Below are 18,091 nucleotides of genomic sequence, written 5' to 3'. Positions count from 1 at the left end.
TTTTTCAATACAACCCAGGAGCCTGACTTTATAAAAGGAGTCAAAATTATTTTTAGCTCAAGCAACTTAGCATTTAAACATGACACTCTTTTTTTTTTTTATTAATACACCTGCTAACAAAACCAAGCACAAAAAGCATATAGCCTGTTTCATTAAACTTAAGACATCTCTCCCCAGGCCCCTTATATCGGGTGTTTCTTCCTAATCATCTGAGAGCAGCATATTTTAAGCTTTGGCCTCATTTTATTGATGTCTGCTAAAGTTGGTCTCTTCTTTCCAATCTAGGTTTTCATCCCTTCCTGGAACAGACGGGCCTCCCCTCCTCATAACCCTAAGAAATGAATGCCTCTGAGCCCCAGCTCCAACTTAATGAATTCTATTTTTTCCACTGAAGGTGCAAGCAGCTGATAGAGAGCCAAGTAGGAGCTTCCTCTTGCTTATAAGTTGGCTGGATAGAGGTCACTCACTTTTTGCAGGCTCAACTCTATGCTGTTGTTGTTTAGTTGCTAAAACTGGTGTCCAGCTCTTTGTAACCCCATGGACTGTAGCCCACCAGGCTCCTCTGCCCATGGGATTTCCCATGTAAGAGTACAGGAATGGGTTGCCATTTCCTTCTCCAGGGGATATTCCTGACCCAGGGATCGAACAACCCAGGTCTCCTATATTGCAGAAGGATTTTTTACTGAGCCACCTGGGAAGCCCGTGGCTTGAACAAATAGCTCAATCTATCAGATTCTCATTTTCCTCCACTCAAAAATATGGGTAATAATAGACATGGGTGTAACATATGCATGCGTGCGTCAGTCGCTCAATCGTGTTCAATTCTTTGCAACCTCACAGAGTAGCTTGTCAGGCTCCTCTATCTGTGGAATTTATTTTTCAGGTAAGAGTATTAGAGTGGGTTGCATTTCCTCCTCCAGGGGATCTTCCTGACCCAGGGATCGAACCTGCATCTCCTGCATTGCAGGCAGATTCTTTACCTCCTGAGCCATCTGGGAAACCCATAAATACAGATATACATGGATTTATTTTGTGAGTTTGAGAAGCTAACACATATGAAATTCTACCACAATGTATGACAAACTGCAAGCACCCGTATATGATAGATATTCTTAAGATCCTTGTTTTAAAATCTCTTCTGCCTCCAACTTGAGGTCTGGTCTCACCCCAAGTTAAAACTTTACATCCCATGGAAGGCACCCTTCCCGGATCCTCAGTCATATCATTCTCAAACATCAACATGGGAATCAGAAAGATCTAAACTTCCCCATGAGTCTCCCCCCCCTACCCCCTGCCTTTATTTTGGCTGTGTTTGGTCTTCATTGCAGCATGCAGGCTCCCTAACTGTGGTGCATGGGCTTAGTTGCCCCAAGGCATGTGGGATCTTAGTTCCCTGACCAGGGATTGAACCAATGTCCCTGCATTGGAAGGAGGACTATTTACCACTGGAGTACCAGTGAGGTCCCCCCAAAAGTCTTTTATTCACCAGTTGTGTGACCTCCACCCACATTTCTCATCTGCAAAATGGGAGTATCCAAAAGTAGCCTCTGACCTCTGTGCCTTTTTGAGATAGCAATTTACCCTTGAACATACACCCCAAAGAGAAACAACTTACACACAGTCATGAGAAATTAATATTTTACTTAATGTATGTGCAGGAAAGGGGAAAAAGAATTTTCATAATATGTCAGCTAGAAACATCCTTTTAACACAGTTTAGGTTCTTACTTAAGAACTGACCCTTCTGTTCTTTTTTCTGTCCCCCTCCTCTCTCTCTCCCTCCTCTCATTCACTCTATTGCTCTCCTATTTCACTTCCTCTTCCTCTCTAGTTCCCTTCCTAACTCCCTTACATTTCCTCTCTTTCTTCTTCCTCATATGCAATTAGACCTGTTACCAACAGTTTCATTCTGTCTCTCTTTTCCAGATTTGACCCCATTTCTTATTTTCAAAAAAAAAAAATTATTTATGGCCTGGACTGGGTCTTCACGGCTGCTTGCAGACTTTGTCTAGTTGCGGTGAGTCGGGGCTACTCTTTACTGTGGGGCCTGAGCTTCTCATTGAGATGACTTCTCTTGTCATGGAGCACAGGCTCTAGGTGTGTGGGCTTCGGTAGTTTTGGCCCACATCGCTAGATCACAGGCTCAGTAACTGTGGCGCAAGGGCTTAGTTGCCTCATGGCATGTGCAGTCTTTCCAGACTGGGGACAAAACCCATGTGTCTTGTGTTGGCAGGTGGATTCTTAACCACTGGACCACCAGGGAAGTCTCCCATTTCCTATTTATCCAATTTATTTTACAGATGAATTTAAAAGATTCCCATTCCCTAGTTATTCTCTTTTTCTTTCCACCTGCATTCTGACCTACTTCACTCAGCTCACTCAAGACAGAAAACCTCTGTTGGATCTGTCCATTCCAGAGATAGTATGGAAATGTAAATAGCAAATCATTATCTTGGAAACAAATAGTTTTCTTGTTTTACATGTGTTGTAACTAAGATAATGACAGTTAAATGACATTAGAGGGGACTTCTCTGGTGGCTCAGATGGGAAAGAATCTGCCTGCCATTCAGGAGACCAGGGTTCCATCCCTGGGTCAGGAAGATCTCCTGAAGAAGGAAATGGAAACCCACTCCAGTGTTCTTGCCTAGAGAATCCCATGGACAGAGGAGCCTGAAGGCTAAAGTCCACGGAGTCATAAAGATTCAGACATGACTGAGTAACTAACACACTTTCTCTGGTGGCCCACTGGTTAAGACTTTGCCTTTCCAGTGCAGGGGCTGTGGGTTTCAACCTTGGTCAGGGGGCTAAGATCCCACACGTCTTGCAGCCATAAAACCAAAACACAAAATAGAAGTAATATTGTAACAAACTGAATAAAGACTTTTAAAACGGTGCACCTCCAAAAGAAAAAAATTTTAAAAAGACATTGGATACAATGCTTCATACATAAAGCTGCTCAGTGTTTGGGTGGTACTTACTGGGTTGGCCAAAATGCTCCTTTGGGTTTTCTGTAACATCTTACAACCATTTTGGCTGACCCAATATTATCAGCTTCACATTAATCTTCCATTTTTATTTTATATGAAAATCTTCTCTTGCTTTCCCATTCAAGACAATCTACCTGCATCAGTGCCCACACCACCCATCTGATGCTCTCCATCTGCTTATAGATAGTTTAAAATTCTAAGGCACAGATGATGAAACAGATTTTATCACAAGAGGTATAAAAAAGAGATCTGATGGCTCAAGTCTATGCAAGAGGGAGACAAAAAAATTGAGAAGAAACAAATAGCCAGTATGTATTAAACTCTATGAAGTGTGGGTATATTCACAAACCTAAATCCTTGCAACAGTTCTAAAGAGACAGACATTATTATATCAGCCCTTTTTTCATATTTCTCCATCACCCAACCGGTCATCAGGAGCTTAGAGAAGAGAATTTTCTGCGGAAGCTTCTCTGAATGGCAATCTTCAGCTCCTTATTCCTGAGGCTAAAAATGATGGGGCTGAGAAAGGGGGTGAAGACCGTGTAGGTGGTGGCCATGAGCGTGTTACTGTCCATAGAATGGGGGCCCTTGGGCTTGAGGTAGATGATGGAGGAGAAACCGTAGTGCACGACCACTATGGTGAGGTGGGAGACACAGGTGGAGAAGGTCTTGTGCCGGCCCTCAGTGGAGGGGATCCTCAAGATGGCAGCCACGATGAAGACATAGGAGAGGACGATGAGGAAGAGGCACCCCATCAGGGCCGTGACACAGACCAGGATCACACCCAGGGTGACAGAGGCTGTCTCCTTCCCACAGGCCAACTTCAAGAGGGCAAACACGTGACAGCCAAAATGGTGAATCTCATTAGACCCGCAAAAGGTGAGGTGAAAAACTATCAATGTCAGTATCATCCCCATGACTGAGCCACCAGCTCAGCACCAGGACACAAGACGGGCACAGTCACGGGTGCTCATGAGCACGTTGTAGCGCAGGGGGTGGCAGATGGCCACGTAGCGGTCATAGCCCATGATCATGAGCAGGAAGGAGGGGTGAAGCCAAACATAAAGGAGAAGAACATCTGGCTGGCACAGGCCACAAAGGTGATGGAGCGGTGGGTGGAGAGCATGTCCGCCAGCATGCGAGGGGTGGCTGCAACAGTGAACAGGATCTTGGAGGTAGAGAGAGCGCACAGGAAGAGGTACATGGGGGTGTGGAGGCTGTGCTCCCTCCAGATGGTGCCCATGATGAGCAGGTTCCCCAGCAGTGTGAACAGGTACATCAGCAGGTACAGCAGGAAGAAGGTGGGCAGGAGCTGCTGAGGGAAGTTGGAGAAGCTGATGAGGATGAATTCAGACACTGTGCTGTAGTTCTGACCAGACGAGGATGCTGTACCTGGGGAGATCAGAAACAGAGTCAACAATGATTAAAGCATAGGCTCTGATGTAGATCAAATGGAAATTTAAGAGCTGTATACTATTTTAAAATGTCCTTAATTTGTCTGGGTCTTACCATCTTCATTAGTAAAACGGGTGAAATCATAATACTTCTTACTATTCAGTCTTGTGATAAAGATAAACTGAGATCAAATGCTTATGTGTATCAAGTGCTTAAGACATAGTTTAGCCACAGGGTTCTCATTATAATCTTTTTTTTCAAAAGTAAATCACAAAATAAATTCATAAATATTTCTTTTCTTTTCAACTTTTAGGTTGTGCATTTATTTCTTTGTTGACATTAGATTACCAGTTTGTTTTAAAAGGATACAACCCAGGGACAACCAACAGAAGATGTGCACAGGGTGAGGTCTGGGCAAAGGGCTTGGGGCTTCCAGACCCTCTCCAGACACAAGCTCTCCCACAATCTTCACATGTTCCCTGACCAGGAAGCTTTTGCTACTTCATCCTTCTGTGTTTGTACAGAGGCTTTGTCAGATAGATATGACTGATTACATCTTTGGCCACTGGTGACCTCCACCTCCAAGCCCTCTCTCCTCCCTGGAGGTCAGGGCATGGGACTGAACGTTCCACGCTTCTAAATACAAAGTTGATTCTCTTGGCAACCAGCTGCCACACTTAGGTTACCTTCAGTTCAGTTCAGTTCAGTCGCTCAGTCGTGTCCAACTCTTTGCAACCCCATGAATCACAGCACGCCAGGCCTCCCTGTCCATCACCAACCCCCAGAGTTCACTCAAACTCACGTCCATCGAGTCGGTGATGCCATCCAGCCATCTCATTGTCTGTCATCCCCGTCTCCTCCCACCCCCAATCCCTCCCAGCATCAGAGTCTTTTCCAGTGAGTCAACTCATCGCATGAGGTGGCCAAAGTATCGCTGTTTCAGCTTTAGCATCAGTCCTTCCAATGAACACCCAGGACTGATCTCCTCTAGAATGGGCTGGTTGGATCTCCTTGTAGTCCAAGGGACTCTCAAGAGTCTTCTCCAACACTACAGTTCAAAAGCATCAATTCTTTGGTGCTCAGCTTTCTTCACAGTCCAACTCTCACATCCATACATGACCACGGGAAAAACCATAGCCTTGACTAGACGGACCTTGGTTGGCAAAGTAATGTCTCTTAGGTTACCTTAGGTCAGTCCAAAATCCACCTCATTAACAAGTAAAAGGCACCTTTGTTGTTTTTAATCACTTAGGAAATTCCAAAGATTTTATACCAAAATACCAAATATATATTTGTTATTATAAGTCACAATATCACAAATAGATACCCCTAAAGTACTTGGAGAGAATGCCCCATTTACTAATATGTATACTAGGTACCAATCTAACAATGTAACGAGTACTGATGTAGCATATGTATAAAATAGCTGCTGAGGTCATTTGATGCTATTATACTGAAAGAATTACTGAAAGTAAACAGGTAATGAAAATAACTATTTAAAAATAAGGATGAAGTTTCATGGAGATGAAGCTTTGACAGTTTAAGTCTCCCAAAATCAAAAGCAGGATGGATGTTCTATAATTCACGAAAACAGGACTCTTATCATCTGCCTGCCAAACTGAAAGAAATGACATATAATGAATTTGTCTTGCTTGTTCTTTTGCAGTGTTTCAAAGCCTTGTTTCTAACTGAATAGTTTAAACATCAAATTTCAAAACTTTAGGCTAAAATAATATTGGAGTTAAATATACAAATTTAGATATAAAAATTGTGCTTAAATAAAGTCAAATTAGGTTATTGGAAAAGATTAAGATAGAAAGAGAAGATACCAATAACAAAACATGAAATTAAATTTGGGAAGTAAATATAAATATGAGTATTGGAAATTAATAAAAATAGTAAAACAGTATGTCAACAAATATGAAACTCTAGATGAAATGAATGAACTCTTTAAAGAATGTAGAATTCCAAAACTGGCACAAGAAAAATTAGGGTCCCAGATACATAGATATTTTTAAAAAGTTTTAGTTAGTTAAAAAGCTTTCCTCCCTAAAATAATTTCCCCAATTGGGTTTGCAAGTAAGCTCTCTAAACTTTTAAGGAACAGTGGGTGAGTATCATATGCATGTTTTTCAGCAAACTGAAAAATACATGAAATTGCCCAGCTCATTGCATCAGGTTAATGCAATCTTGATTATAAAACCAGGTAAGAATATTTGTAAGAGAAGATAATTATGAGTTCATTTTATTTACTCATGCAGATTTAAAAATTCATAGTAGGATATAACCCTGTAAAATCTCATGGTAGTAAAAAAAATATATTATGATCATGTAGCATTGATTTATCCTATTAATGACAAGGATGGTTCAACATCAGAAAATCTATCATGGGATTCACTACATGAATAAGCTATAAAAGAAAAATTATTTATTTATTACTATTCCAAATAAGGCAGGAATCAGTTCAGTTCAGTTCAGTCTCTCAGTCGTGTCCGACTCTCCGCGACCCCATGAATCACAGCACGCCAGGCCTCCCTGTCCATCACCAACTCCCGGAGTACACTCAAACTCATGTCCACAGAGTTGGTGATGCCATCCAGCCATCTCATTCTCTGTCGTCCCCTTCTCCTCCCACCCCCAACCTTTCCCAGCATCAGAGTCTTTTCCAGTGAGTCAACTCGTCCCATGAGGTGGCCAAAGTATTGCAGTTTCAGCTTTAGCATCAGTCCCTCCAATGAACATCCAGGATTGATCTCCCTTAGAATGGACTGGTTGGATCTCCTTGCAGTAAAAGGGACTCTCAAGAGTCTTCTCCAACACCACAGTTCAAAAGCATCGATTCAATGTTCTAATATTCAACTTTTATTCACAATTTTTTAAAAAACTCTTTTGACAGTGTGGGAAGGTGACTTTCATAGCTAGATTAGGAACATATACTATAAAGTCCAAAAAAGAGAGGATATGTGTATACAGGGATCTTCTTGATGGCTTAGATGGTAAAGAATCCACCTGCAATGCAAGAGACCCAGTTTCAATACCTGGGTCAAGAAGATCCCTTGGAGAAGAGAATGGTCAACCACTCCAGTATTCTTGCTTGGAGAATTCCATGGACAGAGGAGTCTGGAGGGCTATGGTCCATGGGGTCACAAAGAGTTGCACATGACCAAGCAACTAACACTTTCACTTTTTCATATGTATACATATAGCTGATTCACTTTGCTGTACAGCAGGAGCTATAATAACATAGTAAAGTAACTGAATTCCAATAAAAATAAGTTTAAGAAAATACACCATAAAGCCAGCAAGTAGTATACTAATGAGGAAACTAGATGCATTATTTTAGGATCAAGAACAAGCCAAGCATACTTACTGTCTCTGCTGTTCTTTAACATGGAACTGAAAGTCATGAGTGGTGCTACAAGGAAAAAAAGAAGATTCATAAGGATTGGAAGGGAAGACCTGAGCATCTATCTAGAAAAGATAAAAGAATAAAGATGTAACATGTCAGAACAATAAGAGATCACAAGGCTACATAAAGAAAGATCAACTTCCAAAGATTCATGAGCTTTCTCATAATATTATATCTAATGACCATTCAAAATATACAGTTTAAGTTAAAATTAAGATAAAACTCCCAATAGCAACACAAGCTATACAGAAACCACTCTCAAGCATTTTGGTCTCAGGATATCTTTACACTAAAAAATTACTGAGGGCCCTAAAGGGTTTTTGTTTGAGTGGGTTGTAGCTATCAATTTCTACTATATTAAAAAGTAAAACCAAGAATTAAAAAATATTTAATTATTAGTACATTTAAAAGAACACTAATAAACCTAGCACATGCTAATTTAGGTAACATTTACTAGTCAAGTAACATTTTAAAAAAAAACTTAGAGTGAGAAGAGTAGCTTTGTTGCACATTTTTTCAAATACACCTAATATCTGCCTTGTAGAAGACAATTTGATGGCAGTGTATGCTTCTTCATTCAGTCTAAAACATGTTGTTTACGTTGACGTAGAGAATGAAAAACATTCTCATTGGTAGAATAAGGATCTTGTGGACCCACAGAAAAATTGTCAGGGACCCCCAAAAGTCTTCACATTGCACTCAGAGTAACCTTTGTTACAAAATAGCTGGAGTTAACCAGAAATGTAAATACTCCAAAGACTTGGGTCTGAGAACCACTGACCCATGAACTGCAAAGGACACCTACATTGGGTGAGAGCTAAAGACTCAGATGGACAAAGTGAGAAGACCTCAGGTGTCTCCCAAGATGGAGCTCTTCCCTAATGACCTTCTCCCCAGGACTGACCTCCCTCCCCAGGCTTGGCAATGTTTCCCACAACTGTAGGGTTCTTCCTTCCTACCATTCACTCCAGGTCCCCCTCAGCCTGGCCTGACTTTTCCATGAAGTGGCCAGGAGGGAAGGACAGAAGAATCTCTGCTGCTTGATGCTATCAGTGGTACCCATAGGCCGGGGTGGGATCAGACCTCCTAGAACAGATACTGTCTGCTTATCTCTGCTGTAGCCTTTCCTGCTGGCTGCTCCCTAGGGTCTCTTCAGGATGCCAGCCTAGAAGATCTGTCCTCAGGGTCTGGAGAGGCTCGGAGGGGCTACAAGGGATCTTCAGGGACTGTTGCCTCTAAATTTCCTCCAAATATCCACACACAAAAAGACTCCCTGCTTTCTGTACTCAGAGAAATCTCAGCCCATGTTCATGTCTGCTCCCAGTCATTGAGGAGACTAGGTTGGACACAGATAACATCATCACCTTGGGATTAAGGAAGGGTCAGAGGGAAGGTGGGAGCTGGAGAAATCCCAGGTGGGAATCAGTGACTCTGCCCTGGGGTGAGGGCAGCTGGAGGGATTCCCAGACAAGGGTAATTGTGAGCTGAATCTTGGATACTGGTTTTTCTTGGGCATTTTAAGTGTTCAGCATCTCTGGTCAAATTGGATTCTCTTACTTCTCTTCTCAATTACACCCTATTCCCATGGTCTTGGTGACCTAGTCACACAATCTGACATTCACATATGCCTCCTTGTTATGTTATAAAACAAATATTTGGGGTTTTGGTGTTGTCCTTGGTCTCTGAACCTGTGATAAGAGTGTCTTTTTTGTGCTAATGAGATGACTGGTGGCTGTGGGTTTATCTTTATAAAGCATCTTTTGTTTGCAACTCAAATATTTGACCTCATCTTTTAAGTTAACAATTTACATTCCACAGAGGAATGTGAGTTCCTGGTTCCTCAATCATATATTCCCAAAAATCAGCATGGGAGTCAAACAGATATAAAGGTCCATAGGACTCTATTTATTCACATGTTATGTGACCTCCACCAACATTTCCTTTCTGCATAATGAAGATACCTGTAGGTAGCCTCTGATCTCTCTTTGTGCCATCTTGAGATAGCCCTCTGCCCTTTAAACACACTACCCAAAAAGATACAACTTTAACACAATAATGAGAAATGTATGTGTTACTGAAAGTTAAGTGTGGGGAAAAGATTTCTGTAAGACATGTGATAACAACACACTTTTAACATGTGTACATGCTTACCTAAGCATTGATGCCTCTTCCCTTTCTCCTTCCCTGTATCACCCTTCTTTCTCCTTTAAATCACTTTCTTTCTTACTTTCTCTCCCTCCTTCATTTTCCCTTCTACTTCTTCTCTCTCATAGCCCTGTAGTTAATAAACAGTTTCCATGGAGACAAATAATTCTTTTTTTTTTTTTTTTTACATTTGTCATAGCTAAAAAGATAGTTATAAAACACTGGACATGGTGCTTGATACAGAGAAAATTTTCAATGTTTGTTGGTTTTTATAATTATTTTCTGTTATTGTTTTTTATTTTATATTGGTGGGTAAAGAGAAAAATTAAGTCTTTTCTTGCTTGTCCATTTAGAAAGAACCATGAGCATCAGGGCCAACACACATTCATGGGATGCTCCGTACTTGACCATAGATACATGTTCTAAGCCATAGATGATGGGATGGAGTTTATCACACAGTGTCATGAAAGATTGGTGCCAAAAGGATTGCAAATGGAGGAAAAATAAAAAGCTAGTATGGAGTGTAGATATTTTAACACATCTGAATCCTTACCGTAGTTCTATGGAGACAAATATTATGATCCTAGCCCTTTTCTTCACCACCCAACTGATCATCAGGAGCTTAGAGAAGAGAATTTTCTGCGGAAGCTTCTCTGTATGGCGATCTTCAGCTCCTTATTCCTGAGACTGAAAATGATGGGGCTGAGAAAGGGGGTGAAGACTGTGTAGGTGGTGGCCATGATCGTGTTACTGTCCATAGAGTGGGGGCCCTTGGGTTTGAGGTAGATGAGGGAGGCAAAACCATAGTGCACGACCACTATGGTGAGGTGGGAGACACAGGTGGAGAAGGTCTTGTGCCGGCCCTCAGTGGAGGGGATCCTCAAGATGGCAGCCACGATGAAGACATAGGAGAGGACGATGAGGAAGAGGCACCCCATCAGGGCCGTGACACAGACCAGGATCACACCCAGGGTGACAGAGGCTGTCTCCTTCCCACAGGCCAACTTCAAGAGGGAAAGCACATGACAGGCAAAATGATAAATCTTATTAGACTTACAGAAAGTGAGATGAAAAACTATCAGTGTCACCATCATCCCCATGACTGAGCCACCAGCCCAGCACGAGGACACAAGACGGGCACAGTCATGGGTGCTCATGAGCACGTTGTAGTGCAGGGGGTGGCAGATGGCCACGTAGCGGTCGTAGCCCATGATCATAAGCAGGAAGGAGTGTGTGAAGCCAAACGTAAAGGAGAAGAACATCTGGCTGGCACAGGCCACAAAGGTGATGGAGCGGTGGGTGGAGAGCATGTGAACCAGCATGTAAGGAGTGATGGCAACAGTGAACAGGATCTCTGAGATGGAGAGGGCGCACAAGAAGAGGTACATGGGGGTGTGGAGGCTGTGCTCCCTCCAGATGGTGCCCATGATGAGCAGGTTCCCCAGCAGCGTGAACAGGTACATCAGCAGGTACAGCAGGAAGAAGGTGGGCAGGAGCTGCTGAGGGAAGTTGGAGAAGCCGATGAGGATGAATTCAGACACTGTGCTGTAGTTCTGACCAGACGAGGATGCTGCATCTGGGAAGATCAGAAAGAGAATGAAGGCCCAGTGGTTAAGACAGAGGTTCTAACATAGGTTAAATGATAATTGAAAACTTCTGTACTATATAACTACCTTCTTAACTTTTCTGGGTCTCAAAATTTTCGTCAGTAAGATGGAGTAAATCATAATATCTGTTATCATTCCATAATGTGATAAAAATAAAATGAGATCAGTATATTAAATGCTGAAGACATAGTTTAGCTCCTGGGTTTTCAACAGTGACTACAAAATGAAAATTTTTCATTTTTTGGAGGCATTGAAGACAAACATAGATGATCAGGATTATATTCTCTTGAATAATGTGCCTATTGTACAAAATACTTATTTGGTTCTCAAGGCTGTAAAATGTTTTTCCTCTGAGAATCTTTGTCTTTTAATTGATAATTTAATACATTAATATTTATTTTAATACTATATTAATGGTACTCTTTTTTCTGTGTTGTTTCATATTGATATTTACTATTCTAAATGAGCTGAACAGAAATTTTGAAAATAAATGGATGGAAGAATATATGCCAAAAAAGAAAATGTACCAAGTGACAGCTGAGGCAGTAATTTTGAAAACAGGCAAAATGAAATTTAAAGAAACAATAATTATTTTCCATTTACAACTGCAACTCAAAGCATCAAGTTTCCCTGGAGAAATTTTCTGAGAAAGAAACCGAGCTTAGGACATCTTGTACCAGTGTGAAAGGAAACTTTCAGTGAGTAATGGCTTAATGTTAAATGCATGCCAGAACCAGATTGCAAATGTGCCCACTAAGCTGATTGCCAGAATGAAGGATCATTGTACAAAGAATGGAGGAGCAAGCTAAATGACACCACGAAGATGCAATCAGACAAATCCAAAGATGGAACATGCTACAGAACAATTGATTTTGTAATGTAGATATCACTCTCACTAAAGAATATGGAAAATTCAAGGGACATAACAAGCAATTGCAATATACAGTCCTATCTTGGATACTAGTTTAGATGAGCCAGTGTAAATTAATTTTAAGGCAACAGAGGAAATTTGCATTATGTTATGAATGAATAATTAGGTATAAATAATGTGAGACCATTATTAACTTAATTATTGAGCAGGCCAAAAAGTTTATTCAGGTTTTTCTGTAATATCTTATGGAAAAACCTAAATGAACTCTTTGGCAAACCCAATATTAATTTTAAATGTGATCTTGTGATTTTGTGCATGACAGAAAGCATTCTTAGTTTAAATGCAGACTGAAATTAAAAATTACACACACACACACACATCCACACTCCAAGAGAAAAAGAAAATTATTTTATTAAGTATAGAAGAACATCATAACGATTGGCATAAATATCACTAATCTATGTAACTGTATACTTTGGAATAGGAAGTAATAAATAATCCACATAATTTCAGTGTGAATAGATATAAACAGGAAAAGTTAAATCAATATGAGATAGAAGCAATATGTAGCTAGATTTGCTCAAAGTATAGAAGGTAACTTATGAATTATTAATTAGAATGCAATTAATAATATTTGTAAATGGTGGCTTAGACAGTAAAGAATCTGCCTACAATGTGTGAGACTTGAGTTCTATCCCTGGGTTGAGAAGATCCCCTAGAGAGGGCATGGTAACCCACTTTAGTATTCTTGCCTGGAGAATCCCCATGGACAGAGGTGCCTGGCAGGCTACAGTCCATGGGATTGCAAAGAGTTGGACATGACTGAGTGACTAAGCACAGAAGAGCATAAATTAGTTATTGGATGTATTTAGACTCTTCAATAAAGAGATATTAAACATTTTTTAAAGAGTTCAGGGAACTTTTACAAAAACTGAACTTGTATATAGGACATAAAGACATTTTCCATGAATTTCAAGTATAAATATGATCTAGATTACAGTGAATTAAAAGTAGACATTGTTGAGCAGTAACTTCTTAGATCCACTGTGTTTGGGACCTAAAGGTTGTATTAAATAATATTTTGTAACAATAAAAAATGGAAAGTAAATTTTAATACTTTATAAAATTTTATAATTAAATAATTCAAGCACCTAATGTCAAATTTTAAACTAAATTTGTACTATGAAAATATACACAACTTTCAATATATTTATGGAGAAATTTTTACAAGAAGAAAGTCATGCTTAATAAAATCAAAATCAGGTTGTTGTAAAAGATTAAAACAAGGAGAAGATGCAAATTGAAAACTAACTAGAGAAACAATGGATATTTTTAAATTAATAAAGATAGAAAAATACAAGTTAGAAAATTTGAAATAATACACTAAGGAAATAAGTTTAGAATATATAGGGAAATGTAGCTTAGAAAACTATAAAATTCCAAATCTGGTATAAGAAAAAATAGAGACCTTGGGGACTCAAGTCAATTTTGAGGAAACTGAAAAATTTGATGAAAGGCAGTCATTCCTCAATAACCTTGGCCCCAGTGGGTTCTCAGGTAATCTCTCTTAAAATTTTAAGGAACATTTGAAGAGTATCTTATACTCATTTTTAAAAGCCAGAAAAATCATATGAAATATGCTCTCCCTGTTTCATTAAATTAATCTTGGTTCTAAATCAGATTGATTGTTAATGAGAAATGATAATTATGGGTCCATTTCACCTACTCATGCAGAGTTTTAAAAACTCTTCAGAAGACATAGCCTAGTCAAATCCATTCTTTTTTCAAAAATAGAGTATGATGATAAAGTGTTTTGACTTCTCCCATAAATGACAAGAATGATGCAACATCAGAAAACCTACCATCCAACTCATCAGGTAAATAAACTAAAGCAAAAATCATATAATTATTTCTGTCAAGGCAGGAATCTAGTTCCAAAAATTCCAGTCCTATATTTATGATTTTTAAAAATGGCATGTATTTTATATATATATTAGTATATATACAAAAAATTGTTTTATATCTACAACATAATGAATGACATATATATCATTCATATATACATATATGTGTATATACATACACACACACACATATATATACACACACAATCATTTATGATTTTAAAAAGCCTCTGCAGCATGTTACAGAAAGGGATTTTCTTAGCTAGGTAAAGAATATACGCTATGGGTACTGGCACAAAACAGACACATACAATCAATGGAACCGAATGGAGAGATCATAAATAAACCCACACACCTATGTTCATTTCAGTTCAGTTCAGTTCAGTCGCTCAGTCGTGTCCGACTCTCCGCGACCCCATGAATCACAGCACGCCAGGCCTCCCTGTCCATCACCAACTCCCGGAGCTCACTCAAACTCATGTCCACAGAGTCGGTGATGCCATCCAGCCATCTCATTCTCCGTCGTCCCCTTCTCCTCCCGCCCCCAACCTTTCCCAGCATCAGAGTCTTTTCCAGTGAGTCAACTCGTCTCATGAGGTGGCCAAAGTATTGGAGTTTCAGCTTTAGCATCAGTCCCTCCAATGAACATCCAGGATTGATCTCCAAAACAGACCAGAATATAAATGGAGAAAAGATGGTCTCTTCACTAAGTGTTGCCGGAAAAACTGAACTAGATGTAAAAAAATGAAATTAGAACATTTTCTCACAACATACTAAAAAATAAACTGAAATGGATTAAAGACTTAAATGTAAGACTAGAAACCATGAAACTCCAGGGAGAAAACATTGGCAGAACACACTTTGACAGAAATTATAACAATATTTTTGTCTCCAAAAGAAAAAATAAGTAAATGGAACCTAATTAACTTTAAAAGCTTTTGCACAGCAAAGGAAACATGAACAAAACAAGAAAACAGCCTACAGAATGGGAGAAAATATGACTGAAAAGGGTTAGTATCCAAAACATAATCATACATCTCAATATCAAAAAACAACCTAATCAAAGTATAGGTAGAAGATCTGAGTCATCAGTTTTCCAAAGAAGATATACAGTTGGCTAATAGGAACAGGAAAAGATGTTCAACTTTGCTAATTATTACAGAAATGTAAACAATAAAAAGAGCTATCACCTCACATCTGTCAGAAGGGCTATCAACAAAGTCTACAAATAACAAATGTTGGAGATGATGTGAAGAAAAGGGAACCCTTTTATGTTGTTCTTGGCAATGCAAATTGGTGCAGCCACTATGAAAAGCAGTATAGAGGTTTCTAAAATAAAACCAAAAATAGAACTACCATATCATTCAGCAATTCCACTCCTGGTTATACATTTGGAAGAAATGAAAACACTTATGTGAAAATATACGCGCACCTCAGTGTTCATAGCAGGACAGTTTACAATAGCCATGATTTGGAGCAATCCAAGCGCCCAAACAGCAGATAGATGAATGGCTTAAGAAGATTAATAATATTATTAATATAAATAATATATATAATGGAATATTATTCAGCCATATAAAGAATGGAATTCTGCCACTTGCAATAGCTGGGTGGACCCAGATAATATTATGCTTGTGAAATAAGAAAGAGAAATGCAAATATTGCGTGATATCACTTATAACTGTAATCTAAAGACTAATACACACAAATGTATATGTAAAACAGAGACAGACTCACAGGTACAGAAAACAAGCTGGTGAGTACCAAAGGGGTGAGGGAAAAATTAAGTGTAGGGGATTAAGAGTTACCAACTTGTGTGTATAAATATATAAGCAACAAAGAAATATTGTATAGCATAGGAAATTATAGCCATTGTCTTATAATAACTTTTAACAGAATGTAATCTGTAAAATTACTGGGTCACTATGTTGTACACCAGAAACTCGTGTAACATTGTGAAACTCAACTGCATTTCAATGCGAAAATACCTTAAAACAGAATATATGCTACAAAACTAGCTAATAGTTTACTAATGGGGAACTTTAGATGCATTATTTTAGGAGCAAGAATCCAAGGTTACTTACCATCTCTGCTGCCCTTTAACATGCAACTGAAAGCCATGAGCAGTGCACTAAGGAAAGGAAAAGAGAGGCGGCATGCAAGGGTGGAAGGGAATAAACATGATCATGCACACAGAGAAGGTGAAAGAATGAAAATGAAGTTTATTAGAACAAAAGAAGCCCAAAGTTTCAGAAGGCAAGATCGACAACAAAGAAATAGTATTTCTCATAGTATTAGCACCAGTGATTATCATTCAATGCATATAATTTAAGTAGGATAAGACAGGGCAAAGAATTTTGCCAAGAGAATGGACTGGTCATAGCAAACACCCTCTTCCAACAACACAAGAGATGACTCTACAAATGGACATCACCAGATGGTCAATACTGAAATCAGATTAATTATATTCTTTTCAGCCAAAGATGGAGAAAAAACAAGACCAGGAGCAAAAATAAGTCATCAAAAACAAGACTGGGAGCTAACTGTGGTTCAGATCATGAATTCCTTGTTGCAAATTCAGACTTGAAGAAAGTAAGGAAAACCAGTGGACCATTTGGATCTAACCTAAATCAAATCTGTTACAATTATACAGTAGAAATGACAAATATATTGAAGGGATTAGATCTGATAGATAGAGTGCCTAAAGAACTCTGGATGGAGTTTCATGACATGGTACAGGAGGCAGTGATCAACACCATCCCCAAGAAAAATAAATGCAAAAAGTCAAAATTTTTGTCTAATAAAATAGCTGAGAAAAGAAGAGAAGATAAAGGCAAAGGAGAAAAGGAAAGATATATCTATTTGAATGCAGAGTTACAAAGAATAGCAAGGAGAGATAAAACAGTCTACCTCAGTGATCAATGCAAAGTAATAGAGGAAAATTATAGAATGGGAAAGACTAGAGACCTCTTCAAGAAAATTAAAGAAACTAAGGGAACATTTCTTGCAAAAATGGGCTCAATAAAGGACAGAAATTGTATGGACCTAACAGAAGCAGAAGATATTAAGAAGAGGTGGCAAGATTACACAGAAGAACTCTACAAAAAACATCTTCATGACCCAGATAACCATGATGGGATAATTCACCTGAAGCCAGACATCCTGGAACACAAATTCAAGTGGACCTTCGAAAGCATCACTGTGAACAAAGCTAATGGAGGTGATGGAATTCCAATTGAGTTATTTTGAATCTTAAAAGATGATGCTGTGAAAGTGCTGAACTCAATGTGCCAGCAAATTTGGAAAACTCAGCAGTGGCCACAGGACTGGAAAAGGTCAGTTTTCATTCCAATCCCAAAGAAAGGCAATGCCAAAGAATGTTAAAACTACAGCACAACTGCACTCATCTCAATACACTAGCAAAGTAATGCTCAAAATTCTCCAAGCCAGGCTTCAACAGTACGTGAACTGTGAACTTCCAGATGTTCAAGTTGGATTTAGAAAAGGCAGAGGAGCCAGAAAGCAAATTGCCAACATCCGTTGGATCATCGAAAAGCAAGAGAATACCAGAAAAATATCTACTTCTGCTTTATTGATTATACCAAAACCTTTGACTGTGTAGATGACAACAAACTGTGGAAAATTCTTAAAGAGATGGGAATAACAGAACATCTTACCTGCCTTCTGAGAAACCTGTATACGGGTCAAGAAGTAACAATTAGAACTGGACATGGAACAACAGAGTGGTTCCAAATTGGGAAAGGATTATGTCAA

At 39.2% G+C, this 18,091-nt stretch overlaps 1 protein-coding gene and 1 pseudogene across 1 annotated transcript; both read right to left on the bottom strand.

Moving 5' to 3' along the window:
- Window positions 1–3,417: 3,417 nt before the first annotated feature.
- LOC129558726 (olfactory receptor 10H4-like) lies at window positions 3,418–4,373 on the bottom strand (annotated as a pseudogene).
- Window positions 4,374–10,549: 6,176 nt separating this feature from the next.
- On the bottom strand, window positions 10,550–16,453 carry LOC129558729 (olfactory receptor 10H3-like). The gene is made up of 2 exons (XM_055430105.2): window positions 16,402–16,453; window positions 10,550–11,511 (listed from the first exon to the last, which is right to left on the bottom strand). The coding sequence occupies exons 1-2, from the start codon at window positions 16,436–16,438 to the stop codon at window positions 10,550–10,552; spliced, it is 999 nt and encodes a 332-aa protein (XP_055286080.2). The 5' UTR covers window positions 16,439–16,453.
- Window positions 16,454–18,091: the final 1,638 nt, after the last annotated feature.

This window comes from Moschus berezovskii, chromosome 8 (genome assembly GCF_049115385.1).
Source record: "Moschus berezovskii isolate FMDL1 chromosome 8, NW_MosBer_1.0, whole genome shotgun sequence".
NCBI lineage: Eukaryota > Metazoa > Chordata > Mammalia > Artiodactyla > Moschidae > Moschus > Moschus berezovskii.
The sequence above is the reverse complement of the archived record's forward strand: the minus strand, read 5'-3'. Positions and strand labels throughout refer to the sequence as shown.